The 26809-nt window shown below is 43.5% G+C and overlaps 1 protein-coding gene across 1 annotated transcript in view; it reads right to left on the bottom strand.

The window, feature by feature from the left end:
- Positions 1-2533: 2533 nt before the first annotated feature.
- SLC22A4 (solute carrier family 22 member 4) overlaps positions 2534-26809 on the bottom strand; it is a 30575-nt gene continuing 6299 nt past the window's right edge. Inside the window, exons 2-10 of the mRNA XM_067304720.1 lie at positions 23498-23601; positions 21751-21905; positions 15352-15523; positions 11092-11218; positions 8789-8889; positions 7561-7775; positions 6666-6848; positions 4271-4406; positions 2534-3013 (exon numbers count right to left, since the gene is read on the bottom strand). Coding sequence (XP_067160821.1) covers positions 2938-3013; positions 4271-4406; positions 6666-6848; positions 7561-7775; positions 8789-8889; positions 11092-11218; positions 15352-15523; positions 21751-21905; positions 23498-23601 — 1269 coding nt within the window. The 3' untranslated portion in view covers positions 2534-2937. The remainder of the gene's footprint in view (positions 3014-4270; positions 4407-6665; positions 6849-7560; positions 7776-8788; positions 8890-11091; positions 11219-15351; positions 15524-21750; positions 21906-23497; positions 23602-26809) is intronic.

Raw genomic sequence — 26809 nt, forward strand, 5'->3', positions numbered from 1 at the left:
AAACTTCCGTGCACAAAGTGTTAATGTTAGGAGACTTTATTCTTCAATTATAATCCACACAGAAAGTAGGTTATACAATGCCAGTGCACATTTTTATTACGATAAAGACAAAAGTTAACAAGTGACAACTGCTACATTTTTTTAATATATGTTTTAACAGATCCAGTAAGTCAGCTTCCGATCTTACTGAGGGTAAACGGTTACACAGATGGACTCCAGCAAACGCGACAGAAGTGACGTAGGAGGAATAGCACAGCTCTGCTGAACTCGGTGGGAACAGTCCCGCCAGTCCTTCTCCCAGCTTCAGCTCAGAGCTTTACACAAGTGTCCCGGCTGCTCGGAAGCACAGACGTCCCCTGCTGAGCCCCACCGAGTATTTGACATGCAGACAACTCTCTGAAGATTGCAGCGAAGCCTTAGATAGTTCACTAGCAATTATTTTAATTTTTGGAAACAGCTATTAAACCAAGACTATTTTCTTCAGCTTTACAGTTAAGAAAATAGTAATGTGCTAGAAACTGGCACTCCTGCCGTCCAACTTCATTTCCCTTTGAATCTTCCACGCACTGTTGCTCTTTGAGTTTCTTCAGGAATCACTCTTCAAGACTGTGAAAGACTTACTGGCAGAGGACAAGTTTTCCTTGCAAATGCTTCCTCAGCTGAAGCAATCTCTCTTTCTCTTTTTTACTAAGCTCAGACACAATTTAAAGTCCTCATAACAACATCACATACTTCTGAGAACTGCATGCCACTCTTGTTAAAGATTTTTTTTTTAATTTGCCATTAAAATATTAAAATGTTGGCACTAGCTTTAGATAATAGTATAAGCAAGAAAAATGAGACTGATTAAAACAAGGTATTAAAAAAACCCACAACCCTTTCTCTTAGTTAAAAAAAAGAATACTAGGCTTTAAGACACTACAAAGTTCAAGAATATAAAAATATTTGCCTTTTAGAAATATCTGAGCCTATGATCACATAAAAGAAGTATCAACTTAATATAAAAATCTTCATAAAAATATAGCCACCTATATTTAACCAAATCTTCAAAACTGTCTCACGCTGATAAAAAGGTTTTGTTGAGAAATCTAGTTAAGTCTAAATAGTTATTCTATAGATATCTTTATAATAAGTAAAAACAAAATTAAATACTGTTGTCATTAGAGAAATTCCAGCTTGAGAAGAGATGAGGCAATATTAGGGGTCACAGGATAATGGTTGCCTCATGTTATATAACATTTATGGCAAAAGAATGACCACAGAAAATTAATATGAAAGGAAATGATATTTCCACGTCCCAAACTGCAGCTTGAAATAATTGCACAAATTACTTGTATGTAAATGTTATAAAGCTTTATATTTGTGCTTCAGCTTACTCATTCTTGTGCCAAGGGCCAGCAGCAAATTGCCATGAACTCTCATATTAGAGATGAAACAGCGTGCTTTTGTTGGCTGTTACAGAAAGTGAATCATGGCTTATTGTTATTTAGAGGATAAAAATCAGTCCACCAGGTCTGATAGACTTTGTGACCAAAAAATCTATGTGCAGCCAATAAATAAAGTATTGTACTTTTTTCAAACTACGTAGTGTTTATAAAACAGCAGTAGCACAACTCTAAACTATACTATATTTGACTTCTCATCTAATATTGCTTTACTGTACTTTAAAAAAAAAAAAGCATATATAACCTGTAGGACTTGAAAAACAGAACACTGGCTTTGTTGGTGTTTGTTTTGAAATAACTGTGTGGCCCCAAATTAGCCCTTTTGAGTTTTCAGTAGCTGCAGGTGAACAACTCCCATACAGAACATCAGTTTTTTGTGAGCATCAAATCCCCTTTAAATCTGCAAATAGTGCAAAGATTTTTGTAGACGCTTTTGAAACTGGAATGAGTTTTCTCTGAAGGTACAGCACAACATGGCATATATTCAAGGAGAAATGAAATGCTCTGGGAAAAAAAACACCCCCAAGAAGATATTTTAAAAACCTGTTTATGCCAATATACTATGAAAATCTGGTAGCTAAAACTGCACATTACGTTTGAATAGAATCATTTATTTGCTGAAGCCTGTGTTTCTTTTGCAAGTGGAAATTGCCCGTCAGAAGCAGGTCAGAAGCTATATTTCTTATTAAAGACTTCTTCCCCCACAAAGACTTCTTCCCCCACAAAGATGCTGATCCATGAAGCCTAGTGATTTCAGTGGGCTCAGACTTTGTGAAAAAGCATCAGATTTTACAGGGAGAAGTGGATCAGAACTGGATCCCAGGTCCTGTGAAAAGTACGGACCATCAAAATATACTCAATGTCTTATTTTAAAAAACAGTAAAGTCTGTGTGTGCTTTGCTACAACTAAATTCTGATTCCAGTTCAAGTGTATTGGGATTTGGTACAGACTTGGAAGGAGGCTGGGATCCTTCCTTTAGAGATGTAGGCTGAGATTTTCAAAGAAAGGCACCCGGCTGCTCCTCTTCCAGTCAATACACCCAGTGGGAGAAAACACCGGCATGACGTTCCCGCTATCTTTTTTTTTTTTTTTTTTTTTTTTTTTTTTAACTTGGCCTTTCAGTTTTCCCTTAAGCAGCTTTCATTGAGTACATGACTGAGTGGAGCCATTGCTGTATTATTCCTAATACTCATTTCTAGCCTGCTCTTCAAACACGCTTAGCACATGCAGCTCCCGTCTTCAAGAGGGACCGTATCTGCTGACAAACTCCAACTATCAGGACACTGAATTACAGACGAACAATCCTATGGGAGTAGACAGCATCTGTTCAGTAAACTATATATTTGGTACAGCAGCGAAAGGGGATAATGGGTTCATAACTATGGCGCAGTAGCATTGACTGTTGGTTTTTGTTTGTTTTACTCTTGTAGAAAATACGTTTTGAGAAGACCTTGTTGTTCTTTCAGCCCTTCTGAGAGCGTACAGCCTTCTTCACAATGGTGTTACCAGAATTTTAGGACTCGCTTTTGACTTCCTAACACCAGTGGTTTGTTGCCCATTTCTGAAACTGAAAGTAAGAGACTGAGAAGCTACAGAACATTTTACAGAATGACACCAGGCACTCCCCGCTGCCAAATAGCACTGCTAAAATAATCACGTTACGCAACTAATGCAGACTTTAGAAAAAAAAAAAAAAGCCCATGCTCTGTAAAGCATGCCTTTCTGGATGGAACAAGCTATGCAGCAAACAACATTTGGAACTTGGATGTGAGTAACTGAGTGATGGAACGAGTGTTACTGCATTCTGTTTATGCGAGAAACTTGTGAAGGGAGTCTGGTTTGACTCTAGCCACAGGTCATCAACCGCACAGCTTAAAAGCCACAGGTCAGACATATGAGAAGTCCCTAATTGCGACAAGGAACAGCATGCGCTTCTCAGGGAACCTGACCTGAGAATTCTTATTCTGAAAATGTAATGACAGATCCTTATACAGACCAAGGATTAGGTATAGGCTACGCCAAGCTTTTTCAAGTTATTATTGCTTATAAGGGTGAATTCTGTTCTCAGTACAAATTCTCAGTAACCTGGATGGTAGCTATGGAGTTGCACTTTGGCTAATTCAACTTCCCTCTGCTTCTCCCAAGAGTTTTCCTCCCACCATGGTAAGTAGCAAATACTGGCCCTCTCCACCGCACCAGCACTATAAGGTATGCACACCGATTTCAGGTGGACTTGTTTGCCCAGGGTAACCCAAAAGGCACCTGGTGGGGCAAGAGAACACGGTCTGCTTACAGCTAAACCAAATGGACTGGGAGAAAAGCTGTTCTGCAGTGTCTCTACCCTCTCAAAGAAAAAAAGGCTGGAATATTGAAATCCTGTGTTTTTCCAGTGTTTTACACTGAAAGAGTAAAGTACTTTGTAATGTAAACAGTCCTACTGAATGAATAGTTTCGCCATACATCAGAGTTAGGGACTGTGATATATCTGCATGGTCTAAGTAACTTTCTCCTGAAGGGACAAAAATTACTTGATGTAAAAGGGAAGATTTGGAGATATGAAGCAACAGTCTCAAAGTGATGAGAAGGTCAGTCTCGATTTGTGAGTGCCCACTTCCAGCCACATCAGCTCTCAAGTTCAGAGATTCTGGAGAAACTGCATAACGTCAATGTCTGTCGAATTAACAAAAAAAATCTAAAGGCCATTCTGAAAGCGTTGATCTTTTGCAGTAGATCTGATAAAATACGCTTACTGAGTGTGAAAAGGGACTATGTACAAGGAGGTCCTGAATTCTAGCGAAATATGGCATGAATAAAACCAACTTACCATTTCACCCTCAGCATTTGTTCGAAGTTCTCAGGGAGAGTATTACCATAGCTTTCAGGGAGAAATAGGGTAAGGATCCCTATCAACACAGTCAGGCTTCCCATGAGGATATAAGGTAGGAATCTGTCATAGGCACCTGGCAGAACACAGGACACGACATTAATTATACACCCACAATCAATGAACCCATTGGTAATAAAGTACAGAAATATAAAAATTTATATTTCAGACATCACTGTAACACAGAATTCATCTGGACTAATGAGTTGAAATCTTTATAAATATCACAGATTAATCCAAAACTGAGTTATATGTGGTATCTACTAGCAAACCAACCTTTTTTTTCCAATTTAAAACTATAATATATGATCTAGAATGATCACCAGCTATCATCACTATCATGTAGTCCCCCATACCGCCAACTACTGTTTGCATAGCATCAAAAAGCTCCTCTGTACACTTTCAACTGGGATAGCTAACATCTTTGCAAGATAACAACTGTGCTAGAATCACTAATGGAGAAAATCAGTATTATACTGTCATCTGGAACCAAATCTTCAGTCAAATAATAGAAAGTGAGAGATTAAAAATGTGAGAGAAAAGAAGCATTCATAAGCAACCAGACACTCATCAGCCGTCTGGGATTCTGTTTTCTGCTGGTCTTGTGCAAAAGAAGGGAAGAGACTAACGGCAGTTTCACAGGCCAATTTCTGATCAACAGGCCACTAACAGGGGAATTGTTAGATATTTTCCTTACAGAAGTGGAGAAAGCATCAGGCCTCCCATGACAGGCAAGAGGCTGTGACCTTGGTCTACTCAGATTCTGATTTTGGACTAGAAAATAGTGGCCACTGCCAGAAGCCTGAAGTTAGTGCACAAGTGTTTGGGCAGGATGCAAGATTTCCATACCACAACAGCACAGAAATGAAAAGGTCTTTCAGTAAAGGGATTAGCCAGCAATTAATGCATTTAAAGTAGAGAAAGTACCAAATAGGATTTGACAGCTTTATTTTTTAGTTGGGATAAAGCAATATACTTAATAATGTATGGAATAAACTAGTATTAAAATTAAGACCCCTGGGTATTTCGCACAGAGCCAAAGTTTGTGATTTGATCTCCTTCTGCGTTCACGAGCTGGATGAACTGCAAGGTCCTAATTTAGCTGTAGCAAATATCAGTAGCTCACGAGTTTCTCCTAAACCTCCTAAAGTTTAGGAAACTATTCTGAAGACTGAAAGAAGATTCTTAGAGGCTGGCCCCAGGGAAATCTGGGAGGGAAAAAAACAGTAAAAACTTCTCTATCCTGTATACATATCTCTATTACTGTTATTTATGCTGCAACAGTGAATGAAGACCCTAAGGAGCATCACAGTCATGCTCTCTTGTACAGTACAAATGTGAAGTAAAAAGCGGGTGGGTAACTCGTTAGGGTAAGGGAGGGCTGAGCCAGGTCCACTGATGGTAGAAGGAAATAAAGTGTGTTTGAGTGAAAGAAACTAGGTCTGGCCAGCTAGGAGATTGAGCATCCCGGACTAGGAGCCAATATGAACAGATACTTCCATCCTTAATCCCTTAATCTCTCTGCGACTGTTTCCTGTTTGCAACAGGGGGGTCATTTCTGTGTATCTTGGAGGTGCTGGGTTTTTTCGTTTGCTTGTTTTAAGATTTATCAGTTATATTTGTACAGCACTCAGAATGTGATGGTAATGAATGTCAGAAAAAGCCTATGAGGAGATTAACAATTCTGCTTAGGGAAAGCATGCAAGGCCTGAAACAGAAAAGAAAAGCAAAACGAACGCTGAATAGCTATTCCGTAACAGGGAACGCAATCATCTACTACCCTGAATGTGATGGAGCGTTGAGAGGAAAAAACCACGGTCATGTAAAAGAGAGAAAGTACGTCACAACGTGTACGTTCCAGTGGGTCCACACATTTACACAGCAGCTTCAATCCTGGCATTTTCTTAATGCTGAGTGCCTGATTTAACCCACAAAAATCACTTCACTAAGTTCACAACTCAACACACTTTTGTGCTTCTTACTCTGTATGTTTTCCCCATCTTGCTTTAGAGAGCATAGATTCAGAGCAAGTCTGAACTGCTGCCTGGTCTACTGGCTTCTGACGTACCCACCTCAGGATTCGGTGACCAAGTCCAACGCAGTGGATTTCCTACCTGTGCTTCCTTGCTATATCACTACTTGTTAAACTCTCCGGGCACCAGGATGCCTCTGGGAAACGAGCTGGAGTACCAGAGGTAATACCCATTGCCGAGATGTGACCAGTTATCATCTTACCATCTTTTTTTCCCAATTTTCCAATGCTTTTGACCAGCACTGACTCAGTCCTCTGAAAAGTGCCTGTCTAGGTCAAGAGAAGCAATGCAAGATGTCTCACCCAGGTACACAAAGTAAGGAGCAATGATGCTGCCCACTCTGGAAGCGGTGGAAGTAGCTCCAACTGCCATGTTTCTGACTAATGTTGGGTATAGCTCAGCACTGTAGACATAAAGCATAGAAAATGCAGATGTGATTCCAAATTTTCCAAGCATCACCAGGACAATGGACAGGACATGAAAATCTGGAGGGGGGGAGAGAAAAAAAAAAAAAAAAGTCAAGGTGAATAAACTACACCCTGTACCAATTCTATTTCTTTTACCTCTCATGGACCATATCACTCCCCCGCTCTCCCCCCCACCGCCACCAGCTTTGGTGTTCTTTTATTTATTTACTTATTCGTTTTTTACATCATAAAATCTTAATTATACAATATAGTGACCCTATCCCTAGATTACTTGTCCCCAAGCTTCTTGTTGAGCACAGCTTAGCAGGAGCAGGCAGGTTATTTCCTAGATGTTGGTTCTGTCGCAGTATAATGAACTGGAACAAGATTCTGCATTTGCACGACAGCAAAGCACATGCTTACAACCATCATTCTCTAGCAAAATCCTGTGGATATTTATACACAGTGAAATCTGGAAAACTTGCAGGGATTTGTAGCCATTAGGCGTAACCAGATGAATCACAGTACACTTTTGGCTCTCGTTTTCCAAGCTGGTTCCCCTGGACTATAAAAAGCTCGGTAATTTGACACAATAAATGAGAGCTGTGTGTGACTCAGCATATATATATATGTATGTTATTAAAAAATGATGGCTGCAAGCGATCAGCATAAATTTGACCTCAGACTATAAGTTTGATCATGGTTTCCAATAATTGTATGGAACTATTAGATAGGTAAATAAAATGTTATACATATTTTATGGTACTAAGTCATGTATTGAATTCTGTACCTGTAGGAACGAGCTGAATGAAGAGGACAACACCTCCTCCTAAAAACAAGGTGCCAGATATTGAATAGCGCCGAGGCAGGGATCGGAGGAGAAGCCAAGCAATCACGTAAGCTGGAATTTCAATAACCGCCGAGAGGAAACAATTGATGTAGGCATTTCCGTGCCAGTTGGGAGTGCTGAGTGACAGGCCAAAGTAACCAATCGATGTTAGCATCCTGAGAAAAGCAATAAAAATCAGTTATTCCAGAAATACTGTTCTTCAGATGTCTACAGCGTTACCTCAGATCTTGTTACAGAAATAGGGTGTTGCAAAGCATGACCACAGACAGCGTGGCTTAAAAATTTCAGTGGTGACCCCATCTTTCTAATTCTTTCATTCCTTGCAGTGATCATATCCACAGCAGCTTGTAGAGACCTCTGATTTCACTGTCCTTCCTGTGTATATAGTATTAAGTGAAGGGCTTTGTGGAAGTCATACACAAAGGCTTTTCACTGCAATGGATTCATTAACAGCACAATGAAGTAAGTCTTGAAAACTTTCAGTGCCAACTATGTTCTTATTTATAGCAAATTCCAGTGAAAGAATCTCCCACCCCTCCGCAGTTCCATTATATCTCATTTTAATCTTCACATCTCATTTTAATCTTCATGAGAGGTGGATATTCAGGTTTCAAATCTCAAGTCTGCCTCGCTATGGCATGCCAGCTGTACTAGCCAGTGCCTTTATGCTGGGGGAAATCTGTACAGAAAAGGATCACAGTTTGTCTATACGGTACTACTTGTGTCCTCATTCCACGTAGCTGCCCCGGCGGGGACAGGGATCTCACTGAGCTAGGCACTGTACAAAACAGAACAAAAAAGTTGGCAATGGGTTCTAGTTCTTGTTACGTTACCGAGTTGCTGCCCATGTTTAAAGACAGACATTTCTCTTCAAATAGACATGATGAAGATGAGAATTTCTTAAAAACAAAACCAAAAAAGCCCCCAAATTAAAGTTGTTTCTTACGTTTTCCTAAATACTTTCCATCTGAGTCTAAGCTAGTCTCTCCACACTCTTGTGCATTAATGCAGCGTGGGTGCAAGGATCATTGAAGGCCATGTACTAGTCAAGGACCATGTATAAGCAGGGTCCAAGACTGTAAGATTCATTATCTAAAACTGTGACATGTGCCCTCAAATCTGAACTTGTTCTAGTGCCTGGGTACTTTAGGAATACACATTTCCTTACCACAAAAGTAATGACATAATAGTAATAGTTGCAATGTTTCGGGTTCGAAATAGGTCCAGAAGGATAGCCTTCTGCTGCTGCTGAGGCTTCGAATCCTGCATCTGAAGGAAAAAGGAAAACAAAACCAAAAAAATTCCCACATACCTAAGAGAAAACAACCTTTGCATACCCACAAGTTTGGGCAATTACGAAGTTATGACTATACTGGGGGATAACTAGTCAGCCCCCGTTCTGCATCAGGGAGAGTGTCCTTTAGGTGGATAGCTCGTCTCTGCACCCAGCTGCGCTCCAGAGCAACGTCCAGTTTTGCGTGTTAGCACTGAACCCATAGCAACAGGTTGACTGTTTAAAAAGGAATATCAGCTGACAGAAAAGACGCGTTACAACTTCCTTCACGAGCTGACGCAGTACTTCCAGTAGTAACGTCATTACCAAAGGCCTTTTTCTGTGCAGCGTCCGCTCAACTCTCTTTTGCTCAAACTTCACAAATGGTGAGGAATTAACGCAAAGGATCCTCCGGTTTCGCCGGCTGCTTGCCAGCGCCCTGCCCCAGCGGGACACGGCATGCTAGAGCTCAGTGCCGAGATCAGAATGTGTCACAGCATCCCTGTCCTCGCTCCTTCGGAGACGGGGAGCCAGTCTGAGGCTTGAGGCAGGATTCTGCTTGCTGGTCTCAGGACGCTGCTCCTGCCTGCACAGGGCTCTCCTCCCGATCCTGTCCTCCCCAGGCCAAAGGAAGGGCTTCACCCCAGGGCTCAGCCGGCACCTAGCGCTTCCCGGAGAGCGCAAAGGCCAGCGCTAAAGCCGCTACCTGCTTCGACTCAGAAGAGCAGCCGCAAGGCAGGGGACACGGAGGCGGAGGGAGCTGGTTGCTGCAGGTAGAGGCCAAGTCACGGCACTGACCTGCTTGCAAGAGGGTGAACCGCTGAGCCTTCCTGCCTGCCTGTGTTCGGCTAGCCAGGAGATTTTGCTTCCTAGGAAAAGATTTTGGTTTCCAAGGAATGCTTTCCTGGCAGTGTTTGAAAAATACTTCAGTGGAGGATTCAATATGCAGATGTAATCCCCAGGCTTTTGTGGACAGGCACTTCGGCGTGCGAGATTCCCACGAAGTAAAAGGATAGATGAGCTGCCAATTGGTCTCAAAAATATGCAGCAATGATGAAAAGCAGATTCTGCTGGAGACTGAAAAGTAACTTCCAGTATGAAAGACATCTGAACTCTGGCTGGGATGTAAGGAAAGCGCTTTTCCACAGCTTTTGTAGGATGAGCTTCCCATAGCTAGAACATACACTTGAATTTGCGCTCAAACATATGCTTGAAAAGAGACCTTAAGCAACCTAACCAAAATTTAAGCATGACATTCAAGGAATTGATGTTGCCAACAAGAGATACAGCAAGCAGCACTGCAGATACTGCAAAAGAGCACGTGGTGCTTTGTCTTTCTGCTGTATCACTGGTTAGGAGACATAAAACGCAGGTACTAAGAGTAAAGCCGTGGCGTAAGATCTGATACAGCTACATGTGATCATTATTAACACAGGGCTGGAAGTGAGGCTGGTCTTTTTGAGCCAGAAAAACTACTCTGCCCGTTAAGGAGGAGCTCGCTAGGGAGAAGGAGCAGCCGCTAGAGGGGGAAAGGAGCACAGGAATAAGCCAGTCCCGTTCCCACGGCCGCGCTGCAGCCGCTCTCCAGATGCCAGTGAGTCCCGTGCTGGGCTTCCTTCGTTCTACCAGCGAAGACAAAACACAAGAAACAAGCCTGCAGAAGACCTTCATATTATTTACTGCCTTCACTATACCGATACTTCCCAAGAGCACTTTTAGGTGCCCTTTGGTGCTTTCACTGGTTCGTGAAGCCTGAAGAATCCCTTTGGCACTTCCACGCAACATGGGCACGCGCGCGCTCTTAACGCCGGACACAGGACCAGTTGTCTCGTGGAAGAGCTGCTGTCAAATTGCAAGCCGTTAATAGCGTGCCAGACTGCGATGAGAAAAAATGCATCTTCTCCTTGGATCTTCTCAACTGCCTGAACGATGAAGCAACCTGAGTGACCCTTGGTCTGAAAATCACAACCAACCACAGTCGAAGAAGAGAATTTTACTGTAAAGAACAAACAAATAAGCAAACCCTCTGGCTTCTCATTCTGAGCTTGCTAACCCTAACAAGCTACCACTTACCTTGGGCCAACAGTAAATGCCAGCCTTTAGTGTTGTAAACCATTTCTGTTCTGTTTCACAAGAAATTAATTGGCCAAAGGGGAAAACTGCTGAAGAGGTAAAGTAACAAGACATATGAAATATACCTCCAAGGTGTCGAAAAGCACAGCTGGGGCTGGAATGCCATTTATTTTTGCAGCCTTTCGGATAATAACTTCTGCCTCTTCATATCTTCCCTGGGAGATCAGCCACCGAGGAGATTCAGGAATGAACCTATAATAAGTTTCAGAATAAATGACTCAACATTTTCACAAAAGTCAAAACATTATTAAAAACATATTTATGTTTTTTCTGAGTTACCCTTTCATCTCACAGATTACTTGTAATAGAACACAGACAACACATAAGTGTGCGGGTAATGTAATTTGTGAATTTGTCCCATTGGGACCAATGGAAGAATTCAAGTCTATGGGATATGTTTATTTTCATGCTTAAGCAGTTGCATGCTTGGGCCCTTTTCTAGGTTGTTGTTTTTTAAGTGATAACTAATGCCCACCAAAAAGACAGAAGTTACTAGATGAACGGCAAAGATACGGGTAGCCTAACTAGTGCTAAACCAAATTATTTTTACAAAACTGCTTACAGTGTGGAAATGCTATAAATGCATAGAGGATATATTTAAAGGCTCTGTGTCACAGGAAGCTTATACACAAATCTCTCGATTTTACCACCAATCTGATGCAGGCTCTTTCAGGTAAAGGGCAGTAGTAGAGTAGATAACATTTACAAATCAGTTCCAGGCACATGCTGAGTGAATTAACACCAAACACAGGACAGAAATTCCCACCTTTCCTTAACTAAATCCTTCGATCTTAACAGATGCTACCTTGCTTTCTTCAGTCAGCAGTAATTTTTCCTCTCCTTGGAAAAAAGCAGGTCAGACATTCCTTTTCCAATGAATTCCCTAAAGGGCTGACCCAAAGTGATGTCAAAGGTTTTGAGGGTCAGATGATTTCTATTAGCTTGCTCTACTGCTACTAGCCTGAGTTTATAAGAGGTAAACTATCTGCACTGCTTTTCTTTGTGGGTAGGTTGATGGATACAGGACTGCAGAGACAATACTGGAAACATTTCGGAGTCTTTGGAATAGGAATGAATAGAAGAGTAACAGAGAAGGATGATGTATAAGTAACATTTTCATGGAAGTAGTGGGTCCAGATGCCTAAATTCCATCTAATAACAACCTGTCTCAACACAGTTTTGCACCTGGATCCCCATGTACCATCACATCAGTCCCAGGCTACAAGGTGCCATGCATGGTAATTTTGTGCATGCTTTATGCTCTTAAAAAGCATGGAGATTCCCATCAAATACATTTCAGGGCAGGGCTCTGAAGCCATGCCTTTGGAGGCAAGAAGAGAAGACAGCAGCCCTGACAAACTTCATGGGCTTCATAGTGCTTATTCGGTAGCAGCAGCCTAGCAGGCTTGCATTCAAAGACGGCTTCTCCCCACCCCTGCTGCCTAACAAAATGCAGCTGTTTGGTGCAGAGTGAAACACACCTGTGTTGGAGATCCTCAACACATTTCAAGTTAAATATACCAAAATAAGTCCTGAACTCTTCTGACTATCTTTAAAATCAGATAATAGCAGAGTTGGAGCTGAAAACCATTTTAAAGGTTTGGTTTTAAGACTTTAAGATTTAAAAAAAAACAAAAAACAAAACATCTGATAAGACTGAGATCTGCAGGAGATGTTTTAGACTATAGAAGAGTAGATCTAAATCACTTAATGGTTATAAACATATTAATTTCTTACTTGTAGATATAACTGTTTCAAAATAACAGGAAGAAAGGAGTTCCTCAGTTAAGACCAACATGAAAAGAAGGAACTACTCCACATAACTTTTGGAGTAAATTATGTTTATATTTAGAAGCATGAAAGATACCGCACCTTTCCTTCTGCAGTTCCTAAATAACTATCCCTTCAAAAAATAACAGATGACTAGGGCAGCACCAGGACAAGGATATTTGCCCTTCTGTAACACTTCTGTCAAACTGAGAACAGCAGTAAGTTTTCCGTAACTCTTTTTGCAGCCTGACAGTGCAAAGCCACCACAGGCAAGTGAGGGTGCACCCACGTTCCCACCAGAGCATTAAGGCAGGGGTGGATGAATGCAATGCAAAGATGAAAAGAAAACATGGACTTGGCATCCAAGAGGACAGTGCGGAGTGGCTCACAGGAGCAGGGCGTGGAGCAGCCAACCTTCAGCTTAGCCAGAATTACTGCGTTCCTCAAGTTCCAGGTGAGAACTGCATGCAAAGAAAAACAGGGGAATATCTAGGCTGGGCAAGGCTGTCACTGCCAAAGCCTGCTGTTGGCATCCTTGGCCAACACAAGCAAATAAAGCCATAGGCTACATGCAATGCTTGTTCCCCTGAGCTATCTATGGCCCCTGTTTATGGTCTGTCAGCACCCTCATTACAAGATCTGCTAAGCAGGCACTTGTGGTGGAGCTGCTTGCCCTTTGCCAGGTACCTGTCACTGCTTTAACTCAGCATAGGCTCTGTCCTCTGCTTTCAAAGCTGCCTGGGCTGCTGACATTCCTAGTAAAATAGGGAAAGGAATCCCCAGGTGCATGCTGAAACCCATCTTCTCCTGCCCTCAGCTCACCTGGCTGTGAGCACAGCTTGGGAGAACTTACCTTCAGGCTCATGCTACACAAGCTTCTAGGTCTTCACACAAGTTTTCCCCCTTCCTGGGCTTTCAGAAATCAAGCAATACCTTCTAGCCTCCCCATGGCTGTGCACACACCATCTGTTGTCTTTGGCCATGTGCCCACCTACCCAGGGTTTGCAGAAGAGAAGCTGGTGCATATTTGTAGTAGTTGGGGAAGAGTTGAAGGAAAAAGGAAAACGAGGAAGAAAAAGGGGGAAAGTCCAACAGCACTGATGTAGGATAATGCAAGTGGCAGTCTGTGCTGGTCGGCTTCCACAATTCTCTTCTACTTTAGATTTAAAATACAGATGTGCCTAAGCCCCTAAGTTCCCGTGCATCTCCAATGTCTAAGAAGCTGGGCCAGTCCCAAGACAGCGCTCCCAACCGTCAAAGGCCAGAGAAGTTGACATCTCCTCTTTATAGGATGAAGAAGTGGCTGAATCAGTAGAGATGCATATGATTAATTAGTTGTGCTTCATGTTCTGTGACTTCATATTCAAAGTAATATACTAAAGGTTTTCCCAGCCTGTGTAGAAATACTATAAAAGAATCAGCAGAGCCATTCAGGGAGGAGTTGCATAGTATTTGGATCAGGCACCATCTACAAGCAAGTCAGATAAGCTTTCAAAACTGTGAAATGTGCATTACAGTTTACTGAATTAATCCAAAGTTAGGGGTTTTCTTTAATTTAAAAGAATTTGTGTTTTTTTTTTCTTCCCAGGGACTGCCTTAGAGGAATGAACATTTTACTCTATCCACCCTGAAATTGGACAAGAACTTGAAAGTACATCTCTTGTGCTTCCCCACCTGGAAAAAACTGCTGCATCTGGGAGCTAAAGTAACATTCTGCTTTCAGGTGAGTCTGCTGGGTAAACACATCTCCGGGATGCTGATGTTCCTACTAGTGAGTGTTTCCCAGCCACACAATTTGGGGGCTCTGAATCATTCTGATAATGCCAAAGGCAATAAGGTTACAAGCAAATTGAAAGAAAAAAAATCATGAAGTTTTCGTAAGTCAGAAAGTTCCTCCTCCAGGGGTAGGGTATTACTAACCAAGCAGAGAATTTTTAAGACATAAAGTGTAAACTGCCCTGGACCTCACTCCAGAAGGTTGTATGGGAATATATTCAATGTCTAATATAAAACATCCCTCGCCTATCCCATGTTAAAAGTGTGTAACATAACACAAAACTTGTACAGCGTTTCAGTGAGACTTGAGTACCAATCAACATTTGAATCCACAAGAAAAAACGGCTTAAAGATAAAAGGAAGCAAAAAAGTTAAAATGAAGTACAGTACAACTCATCCAGCAATAGTATAGGGGCAAACAAAAAGGTGATCGATAGTGTTCAAAGTTAGGAATTAAATACAAAATTCTCAAGCTGCACTGGAAAGCTGGTAAAAAGTGGATTCAAGCACATGGCCGGAGAGGTTCAGCAGACAGTTGGCTTGACTTAAAACTGGCAAAAAGAAAAAACGAGAAAACTCCTTCCGCTTCAAAGCAAGGTCTGCTCACATGGCAAACACGATGCCAAAAACTGAAGAGGAGGGAAAAGAAAAAAAAGAAAAAAAACACCCCACAGCACGTTGAAGTGATAACCCTCCGGTTACACAGCAATTCAAACTGGGAAATCAGCTGCAGATGGGACTTTCTGCAGCTGAGCACCTTGCGGCATGGTTACACTCACCACCACAGTGGAATGCAGAACACCCCCGGGACAGTAAGAGCCAGTAGCAGCATCCGCCAGTCTCTGATGAAGTAAGCAAATAGTGGCAGCAACATGTAGCCAATTGCAAAAAATATGCAAACTCCTAATGTAGAGAATATAATACGAACTGATTTGCCAAGAATTTCTGTTCCTGTTCAAAACAAGGGAGTTTGGATTAGCATTTTAACTCTTTCTTTTTAATCATGACTAAATAGTTTACTGCATTTACAAAAAAATATGCTAAAACAATCTTAGAAAAGAGCAGTTTCTCTTATAATACTTAAAGGGACACTGTCAAGGAGTTACAAGTTCAAATTATAGGCAAATTATAGTCCAAAACACACTCAAGGAGTAACAGATCATCTTTAAGGTGATACTAATCTGGTGGGAGATCCCTCCAGATTTTTGTTGTACACTGTCCTTGGAGGCAGCTGTGCCACTGAATCAATTCGAAGACCAGCCACCACCTGGTCTTTTCCAGTGACCCCAGTAGTCCCGCAGGGTCTGATACAAAACTGTTTTCAACACTAAACATAGTTCTAATAGCAACATCTACTCAGTTTCTACATTATTGCCATCAACATTTGCTCACAGATCTAACACGGGATTAGGAGACTCGTGGTGAACTGAATTCTTCTCTGTTGCAAAGGCTGACAAATTAAAAACGAAACAGTTGACAGTGTCCTTTTAATGAAATCTTGTTTGTTCACATCTCCCAGGAGTTTAAATAAGTTTGGAACAGAAAATAAAAGCTACCATGTGGAAATGCATCACGAAATACAAGCTCTTCTGTGGTTTGCTCCACGTATCTTGAGATTAAAGAACTGGCCCGTGGAGCTCTGTGTCCCACTTCCAGCAGTGGCCAAAGTCAGACGCTTCGGCAAAGGCGTAAAGCCTCTGCGATAGGCAGCCTCGTTCTCTGCAGCAGTACGGCGGGGACGGGGACCAAACCTGCTTTGCTAGCGCGTATTTGCAGTCTGCTGCAAACCCCTGATATAGGTTAGCTTGCCGTGAAAGAGTTTATGTCGTATGTTTTTCCTGCTCTGTTAGCCTAGGAGCATGCACCTGGACAGTCAGAACAGCTCAGCCGCTGGGCAGCACTTGAACGTTTGTTTAAACTGTGAATGTTCCTATGTTTGCTACTGCAAAACTCTCCTGCAGCGGCAAGTCCCATAGGTTCCCGCTGAACCAAATAGCTCTGGATGGCCTCTCCTCGTGGGAAAGACTGAGCAGGGGATATTTAAACTATCTTCATTAGCCTGGTTTCCAAAATAGTGAGCTCTACGATTGTATATGAATCCCAGCCAAACTCTTGAGTGAACTGATAAAAGTTGTATTGTCTGCCTGTATTGCTTATTGTTGGGCAGATTAAACACATGCCTGCGACCAAATCTTCTAGTGCCTATATGTGAAAAATCTTGGCCCTTAGCTTTTTTAAAGTTTTTTTTTTCTAGATATCTCAGTGTGAATATGTTCAGGTTTTTAACTTGGCCTTGTCTGGCATCCTTTATGCTTCTGCCTAGATCATTCCTGCTATGCTGCTTCCCAACCTTTTTTCCGTTCTAAGCCATTAAAAGGAAGCAAATCACACTGAACGCATGTTCCTGAAGAGAATATGCCTCTTCACAGAAAAATATATCTATATCAGGATTTTCTCTGAAACAATCCAATGTCAGATTTGCTGTGCTGCCTTTCCCCGTACAGGGAGACAGATTCTTTACGTTCTCCAGTCTGATGATTTTTTAACTCCTTCCCCTGGCAAGCTGCATCTAATTAGAAATAATAAATCTGCGAGCAGGTACAAGTAGCTGGTATTAGACGTAGCTGAGATTCCCCACAGCCTCACGAGCTGCTGGCTGAGCTGCAGCACCAGAGACCACTTGCAGGCTCCTGCCTCCCCTCGCCCGCAAGGGTTTGCTTCAATCGCTTCACTCCTGCGGCACGGCACGACTGTCTCCTTCGCTTGCGATCCCTCGATTGCACCGGTAACGTAGCACACGTTGTCCTGAACGCCGTGCACTTGCCCAAATTGATAGGGATCTTCCGCTGGGTTGCTCCGTGCTGTTCTATGAACTCGAGCCCTTGACAGGTCTGCCTGATTTTTGACATATCCGGATTTTTCTACCAGCAAGGTCTGTTGCTACCCTCTGTGCGAGCACAATTCACGCAGACCCTAACTCCCCGGCCGGGCGGCTACCTAGGTTCAGAACAACGACGACTTTGCCGCTTGCCTGCTTTCGCCCTGGTCCTGGTAGAGCCCCAGCACCAATCAATCAATCAGAGCCGCCCCGGGGCGCGCGATATCCCAGGCGGCTCCCGTGCAGCGCCTACGGGTTGTCCGAGCGAGCGCTCCCTTCGGCACGGGCTTCTCCCCGCTGCTGGGAGCCGGCAGCCCTGCGATCCCACTGCCAGAGAAACTATTCGCTGCTCGCTTTGACTGCCCTCGCCGTGCTCCAGGCCCCCAGAAGAAGGAGAGCAGCACGTTCTGGGACGCTGCCCCGGCGCACGGCACGGTGGAGTCACCCTTCCGCCGTCCTTCTTCCTACCTGGCACATCTGCTTCTGCCTTATAAACGCTCGCGTGGGGAGGCACAGAAGCCTTGCGCTGCCCTGCTGCGCCGCAGCGACGCGCCCAGAGCCCCAGCAATAACCCAAAACAGAGCCACCGAGGACAGAAAAGAAGCCGGGAGCATCCGTGCGGTTTAGATGAAGGAGCAGCTCCCGTTTGTTTTCATTCACCATGATCCGAGACAGACAAGCCGGGGCATGTGCTAAGGACTGGCCGACTTCCCGGAGCCTTGGCGACCTGCTCAGCCAGGAAACGACCTGCTCCCCTACGCAGCCAGCCCGGGATTTAACCTGCGATTCACTGAAGAATGCTTCCGATAAGGAACAGCTCTGGGGATGGCAGACGGACACAGCCTCTTCTGGATGAAAGAATGTGAATTTGCAGCCAAGCGGGAACAAATTTCACAGTTTATATTTTGCAACAGAAGGCTGTAATATCGGAGCGGCAGATCACGGGTTGAAGGACGTAAGGAGTGAAGATCCCATCTTCTAATAAAGCTGCCGTTCAAGTAACCAGGCATCTCTAAATGAAAGCAGACTACAGCTGCGTCGTACGCAGCCTAGTGCCAAGGTAAGATCCAGTGCTCACAAGTTGAGACCATGCTAAGCCTTCAAAAGCACCTAATTTCCTTCCCGCTAAAAAGCCCAGCCTCTGCTTAAGGAAATCCAGGCACACCCCCAGTTCTACCTCATTTCTCACTGTGAGCTCAGCCAAAGGTCTGTGGAAATTTCCTATCCATTACGAGCACTACAAGTGCCGTAACTCATACAGTTTGGATTCAATTAAAAAGCAAATTACACTGAACAAACAGGAGGGTCTCAGGAAGTCTGGAGAGCATGTTTTAGTTATGTAATATGTTAAAACCCCCAATATTTACTATTGCATAGAAAATGAAAAAAAAAGTCCAAGGTCCAAAAAATTCTATTTAATAGCTACACGCATTTTTGGTTTAAAGACTCCGAGTAACTGAACAAATTCATAAAAAGAAAACTGAAAATAAGAACTCTCAGGGATAGACAGTGTAAGGGGGAATAAATTAAACTGTCGTCTTCTGCTGGTTGCTTTTGTGGAAAGGGGCTCTTAGGAGAGGTATGATACTTAACACACTGATTTATACATATCAGACATGATGCTCAAGTGTAGGATTTGTGGCAATTCAAAGCCAACATGAGATTGCATCTCATATGCATCTTTCAATTACAGTTCTCTACCCTCCCTCCTTCCTCTCCTCTTCCCTCCTTCCTCTGACCAGAAAATAACAATTTTGGGACAATATCAGCATGCCTTCACAAATTCAACTGTTGTTTTACAATCTCAGAACTTGAACACACAAGTTTTGAGCACAGAAAACAACCAAGGCCTAAAGGCAAGGAGAAATGCGTAGAGAGAACTTTCAAAGGAAGCAGCTGAAGAAAATCTCTACAGATGCTCCCAGGCAGCTTAGAAAGGAAACTATTCTCATGAATGTGGACAGCAATATGGCAAAACGTGCAAACAGCTTGTTTGGATGAGTGAGCTGTAGCGGTGTCCTAGTTACGCACGGGAAAGCATGTTATTTTTCTTTGTATGGGTGTATTTTCATATTCAGCATCTTTGTCACGTGCTGCTTGCTGGAAGCTCCGGCGCGTACCTTGCCACAGGTGCAGTTCAGAGGCCAGCGAAGGCGTGCAGAGCCAGGCACTAGTCGGAGCACGCCAAAGGCTCATATCTACACGTTTTAGGGTGGGAAGAATCATCCTCCAGAGCTGCCTCTCTCTCCTTCTCAATGACAGATGGCTGATGACTAACTTAAACTAGAACGCTAACTTATCAATGACTTTGAGTTAATCCTATCCTTAGTAATAGCCTCAGTGCTCACAGGGGCAAAAAAACCCATCAAAACCATCAAGCACCAAAGTCAGCTACCTCTTTGTTCACCCAGAGAATCACCGTTTCTGGAACAAGCCTACAGGAGGTCAGAAGAGACAATATAAGAGATAAGGTGTCAGCAAGCAGCACCCACGTAAATTAAACAAACGGACCCAAAGCCTGCCCCGGGCCCGTGCAGTCCCTCCAGCTTCTGCAATTCTGCACGAAAGAGACGGCGAATTATCGGACGGGGCCGGAGCGGGGCAAGGGCAAGGGACGCCTCCGCCGACGGCCCAACCACCCGCTGCCCCGCCGCCACTGCAGCCGGTGGCACGCGGGGTCTGGGGGGCAGTGCCCATCCACTGCACCTAGCGCCGATCCCGGATCACGCTGTTCTGCTCGTTTCCCCCCCTGTTAATGCCTCACGGGGACAGAGGATCACAGGATTAACTGCCAGCATTTTGGGTTTAGTTTCAACTAGCTTGTGACGTGACCTACAAATTGCAATTCTGACACCAGTGCTTTAAAAGCGAATATGCACGTATACTTTCAAGACAGCTCTTGCAAATACCTGTGTATTGAAAGAAAAATGTTAGCCTGTCTGAGCATATGTGGATTATTTATAGGAAGGACTATCATCCTCACCCACGAATCAAACTTTTTGCTAAATGTAATATAGAGAAGATATAATCTGTGTAAATACCCTAGTTTATTCTGTATTCTATTTTCCTTTTCAGTTCCAAACCATTTTCAGGGGATATACACTTATTTTTAGAAACATGTCCTCTTGAAAAACAAAACATGACAGGCAAAATGCCCACAATACAGTTAAATACTTTCTCCTTCATGGCAAAGAAGACAATAAACCAAAGTACACTGCACATTTTAACTAGTTACCATTTCCTTACATTGATATCAGTGATGAATGCAATATGTGCTTGGAATGACCTCACTCAAGAATCCAGTTATTGCAATGAAAAGAAAATTAGAGCAAAATATACTCCGCCTATCCAAAGTCAAATAATAAAATAATTCACAAAAATGTAACTAAGCAAGATTATTTACCTTAATTTCATTCCAATTTTGTTAACCTATTATTACGAGCATACTAAGAGACAAATTCTCAGAACTATCATCTTTTGTGCATTTAGTTTTAAAGTTTAAGCTTTCTAAAATGAGTACATGGGGAAAGAAACCTCACAGAATATTATTTCCCAAAATTCTAAATGAATTCATCCCTGGTGCAGACTATGTTCCGTGACATTAGAAGCAAGGATTAACCTAGCCCGCTACATGTGAAATTGTAGCCAAGAACAGGTTTTTCTCTTTCCGTATTCAGTAACTTAACGCCTTGGAAAGCCATTTAATAAGGTTTCATCATTGTTTTACAATTTTTCATTATTTCATTTACTACTGTTTTGCATCAATGAAAGTTTCAGTTTGTTACACATTAATTACTGAAATAAGGTATTTAATGGAAGTTGGTAGTTCAGCAAGGTTCATCCTTCATTTAAAGCAGGGAATTTACAGCAGAAAATTTGGTTCAAGATGTTTGCTGCTTGACATTAAGTATTTAAAAAACCCTCTACCAAAGGGTGGTGAGGTGAGGAGGAAACTGAAACGCCTTTTTTATCTCAGACCTGTTTCTTCAGATAACAAACCCTGAACACTCCCCTAAACTTTTTCAAAAGTTCTCTAAAGAGAAGGGAAATAAATGTTTATTTAGATGTTTCCTGCACTCATCTTTTTTTCTAAACCTGTATAATGCATAGGCTATACCTATTCAGAGAGATTCTTTACAGTATCCAAGAAAAAAAACATATTGCTGGCCTAAATTAGGAATTGTACTGGTGACGATTTACTAGTGTCTCTTATTAAATGATGCAGGTTCAGAAGAAGAGGAAGGAAAAAAAAAAGCACTACATCAAGCAAACATTCGATATAATGTAGACATAGTCATACCCAGTATGAAGGCCACCACGTAGTTCGAGATCTGTCCCATCCCCACTATGAGAAACAGCACTGTGAACATCTCCCAGCTGGTGGAGAAGATCTGCAGGAAACTGAAGCCGGTCTGCACAGCCATAGTGGAGAAGAGGATACTCTTCCTGCCAAACCTTTTGCAAAAGACAAAGGAGAATATTATTAAGAGATCATTCATGTATGGAGCTGGGCCATAGAAGAAGAGAGATGGAGCACAAATATCCAGTCCTAAGCTTCACAGCTTAGCACAGCTTTGAGTTTGGTGGCACATCATTTTCATAAGTATTAAAAAAGACAAGATTCCCAGGACCTGGGAAATAAGCCAAGCTAAGAAATTAAGAGTGGAAACTTCAGGGAGCCACTAGACAGGGACCAGGGAGACTAGACAACTGCATATAAGTGAGAGAAACAGGAAGCCTGCAAGACACGCAGCCAAAAGTTAGGAAATTATGGCAATGTATAGATGCCAGCATCTATACATTATGAAAAAGTACAGTTTTTCAGAGTTAAACAGCTTTTTCAACTGGTTTCAATCTTTCTCCTGTGAGTCGCCATAAATGTCTCCTTCTCCACTTGTCTGTACTGGATTTATCTAGGCTCCTGCAGCAGCATCGGGGAAACCGTTCCGTTACGGGCTTCAAACAGACCCTTTACTGCCAGAACGTTTCCAAAAAACTGCAGCTCATAACCAGTACTAAAAAGTCATATTAGTGGCCCGGTGGCAGCAGGACAAGTGAACCTGCCCGACAGCTGAAGTATGCGTGCACCAGGCATTTTCTCAGATGTTCCCGGAAGGCAAATGGCACCAGAGAGATTTAGTGATTATCTCGTCTCCCTTTCAAACAGTAACACTGACGGACTTTCGCACCGGGGTCAGAAGGCAACGGATTAAATTCAGATCACATGGAATTTAATACTCGAGGCTTTAAGATTAAAGCTCACATCAGGTTTCCAAAACCCTATGCTGAACATCTCAGGAAGCTGATTCCTACGTAACTCTTAGGAGGTCCTTGCTGAAAGGCAGCGATCAAGGCTGTATTTGGGACCCACTGCAACAACTTGGAGAAAGAGGCTAATAGGGACGTGGAGACTCAGAAGGGGAATTTATATGCTGCATTTGGCACTCGTAAGGCCAGAGCTTAAACGCTGCTGAGATAATTAAACGTCTGTAATATTTTCTTGATATTTTACATCTGTTAGCATCACTTTATTGCCATCCTTTTACAGATCATCATCTTTTTTTCTTATTACTGGATATGTGTAGTTTATCTTCATCAAACCATCTTTTCCATGCAGAGCTTCCTTCCAATTAAGGGAAAAGTTTTTTTTCCTGTCTTACAGCTCCTAGAATGAATTTTCAATTAACATGTTATGAGGAATAACATCTTTATTAGAAAGGACGGCTAAAGAAACAAACTTTTTTGTGAACGCGCCCACATCAAACTACAAAGCAGAGGCAAACACCCATTGCAGAGGTCAGTCCCTTTTACTCTGACGTGTGTAAGTGGCTGTAATTCTACGTGTGTGGCAGAACTGGGTTGGGATTGTCAAAGAAACACAGTTATCTAGTTTTGACTGAAAGCAAGAACTGGACACTGAACTCCCTTATGCCTCTTAAAAACTTCACCAGCTCTGACCTTTTTCTGTGCATACGCGTCAGTGAGGGGTTAGCAGAGAGGCTTAACTCTGGTCTCCCTAAAAGCAAGTCCAGAAGCAGCGGCTTTACCTGTCGGAGAGCTGCCCTGATACGAAGGAGCCCATGAGCACCCCCACGAAAAACAAGGAGGTGGTGAGCGGCACCTTCCAGTCGTCCTCGCACACCAGGTTCCACTGCAAGAGAAGCGGAAAAGACTGAGACCAGAAGGCAACACGGCATTCAAGGGCATTCGGAAAAAAATCCATTACTGAGCAACTCAACCAGTTGCTTAGGAACTGCATGTGTCCGAAAACACACAGGTTTCGGCGCAATTTGGTCTAGTTTTCCCACACTTGTGCTTCTGCCCGTCTCCAGCTGCTCAGACTGCTGCTATAGAGCCAGGAAAAAAGGGAAAGAGGAGTGATCACCTCCTACGGGCGAGCGAAACCAGGCGAGACGCCGGGAAGGCCGTGGGTCTCCTTCCACCCTCTAGGAGATGCTGAAGCCCCAGAAACGCAGCCGCCTTCCCAAGGGCCCCACTCGCTGCGCGTTAGCCATGGGGAACCTGCGGCCCCAGCTCCCCCCGGCTCCCCCCGGCGCTCGGGTCGCTGCTCGAGATGAGCGAGTGCCGCCGCCGGGGCCGCGGGAAGGAGGGACGAGGCTGGGCACATGCTGGGAGCAGGAAGGACGTCGCCGGCTGCCCGGCCCCAGCAAGGCAAGTTTTCCATTTTACTTGACCTCCTCAGGCGTGAAAACTGCTGTGTTTCTGCACCTTTGGGGTCTGATAAAAAACATGCAGAGAATAAAACCCCTTTCCTCGGATTAAAGTGTTTTCAAAGCCTTTTTCGCTCTAACAACCCGCCGAGGTAATTCACCTTCATTACTCATCCTTGTTGCAGGAATCGGCTTCGATTGCGATTTTAGGACGGGAGCCAACATGGAATCTTCCACCTCGCAAGAGCCTCTAGTAACCCCAGGCAAGGTTTCAAAATAAAAAAGCGTAATGAGTCGCGGTCCACCCGGCTTGCAGCTGAGTGTGCTTTTGCCATAGCTTGCTCCTGTTCAACTGAATAATCTCCCGATTAAGGCATGCCTGCCAAAACGGTTTATGTATACGGACTTCAGCTATGTCAATCTCAGTTTAGATAATTCTGCCACAAAGGTAAACTAATGAGATCTCAGATCAAAGTACACCACAATTTTAATAATTAGCTTTGATATCAGGGAGCAGAGCCATCTCCTCTGCCAGAATAGCCCTTTGCTATGGGAAGCGATGTCCCGAGCCACCTCCGCAGCGGACAAACGCTCGGGGCATTCGAGCCGGAATCTCCACCGCGGGTTGTTCAAGCTTTTGTCTGCTCTTCAGCTGAGTTGCAGACAACAAAACAGAGCAACTCTTGCGTTAAAAAAAGATCCAGATACCATCTGACAGCACTTGAGTCCTGCCAAAGTTATAGCAAGCAACCAGCGGGTCAGTGCGAGGGATCCCCCCGCCACCCGTGCCGCTTGGGAACAAAACCCGACGAAACAAACCTCAGCTCAAACAAAGATCTGACGCGCTTTGATGCAGTTTGCTCTGGACCGTAACTTAAGAAAGAGAATCAAATCAGTGCCTATTTCAGGAATTCAGGAAAACAGAATCAAGTCACACTATCAGTGGCGCAGATGCTACACCCAGCCTGTCCTCTCAGCTTGCAAAGTAATACAGCCCAAATGGCAAAACTCATCAAGTTTCAGAACGCAGCCCATGCCTCTTTCTGAAAAACACACACACCGAACGCATAGGCTGGAAAAAGGGAAGGCAGATCTGATGAATGGAACACACCGTCAGTGTTTAAATCTGATTGATAACAGAAAGAAGTATTTGTTGACCGTTTCTGTAAAACATTTCCTAGTCACTGCTGGAAAAAAAAAACAAAAGGTTGATGGTTGTGGACTAGGTTTCGTGGCTGTTTATCTGTGTTTGTATTTGATAAGACAGAAGTGAGTGTCTGCGTAAGGAAGGCTCTGATACTTTCAAGGATGTTAGTCCTGGAAAAAAAAAAAAAATCATTTGTAGAACGGTTGTGTTTTCAAGGAAAAGTATCTGTTTCCCATGTAAAAGAGAACTGAGATTTCTGTAAAGGAGATCAAGCCCTGTACGAAAATAAAGCAAAATTCTACCACACAGCTTCCTGAAACACGGCATGAAAGGTGATAAAGTCCCTTTGAACGACGAAAGCAATAAAAAGGGAACGGCAGCAAAGGCCCGCTGCTCTGAGCGCACGAGGCCTCGTCTCACCCCACCGGGAACCCGCCGAGGACCAGCCCGCAGCCCCGGCGGCCCCCTCCGGGCTGCGCAGAGGCGTCTGGGACGGCGCGAGAGAGCAACCGCCACCGCGAGCAACCGCCGCCGCGTTCGTTACGCCAAGAATGCGCCGCAGAACAAAGCAGTCCCTCTTCTGCCGCGAGGAGCTGTGGGGATGTGAGGGTGTTCCTCACTAGGAAGAACTGTTAGAAATTATGAATGCTGGGCACATTTTTACGTTAAATAATTTGTTTTCCTTGCTTTTTCAGTACATGATTCATTTAGCATGTAGAAACCTACATTTTTCCTTTCAAATACAAAATAAATACATGAAAGCTGCACCTCATGAGTCTACCAGAGTCCCCTGAAGGAGTCAATAAGCATAAGCTCACCAGTGACTCCGTCTACGATTTTTCAGTGCCTAGATTTTCAGGAGAGATCACCCACGACCTAAGGGTCCCGTGGAGAACTGAGAGGACAAGAACAAGGCAGAAGGTTCCCCAAATATCCAGGACTGCACTGCTTAGTACATTCAACACAAATCTAGGAAAAACGGATAAATAACAAGGTGGCAAAATTTGCAGATGAAACCAACTATTATTCAGGGTATTAAAACCCAAGACGAGCTCCACAGATCTGCGGAAGAACCCCACGATACCAACAGCAGCCAGCAACAGAAGAGAGGAAATTGAGGATTGCATGGGAAATGATGACCCCGGGCTATGGGAGAGGTTGCTTCTTCCCCAATGATGAGCTTCAAATTGCCTTTTATCACTCCCAAGGGAAGTACAGGAGAACTATTGTTAGTCCCCAATGCTTTTCACTGCACGCCGTCTTACAAACACAAGGGATGGCATGCGGGCTGGAGGCCCAACTGCTTCAAAGGACTATTGGGATGAACTTGCTCCCAGAGGACACTGCAAACGCTGAGATACAAATTCGTACTTCTTTGCTAGGCACTTAGGAGTTGAAGCATTTGAAGTATGTAACTGCTGATGTCTAAGTTGAACCAAAATGCGGAGTATAAATATCTCAGAGCGGGATATCTGGGATGGCTGGAAGTCCACGCCGATATCTGATGAGTTTGGGGTGGCCTTCTCCAGACAGTCACAAAC

The sequence above is a fragment of the Apteryx mantelli genome, chromosome 14, assembly GCF_036417845.1.
Source record: "Apteryx mantelli isolate bAptMan1 chromosome 14, bAptMan1.hap1, whole genome shotgun sequence".
In the NCBI taxonomy this organism is placed as follows: Eukaryota; Metazoa; Chordata; class Aves; order Apterygiformes; family Apterygidae; genus Apteryx; species Apteryx mantelli.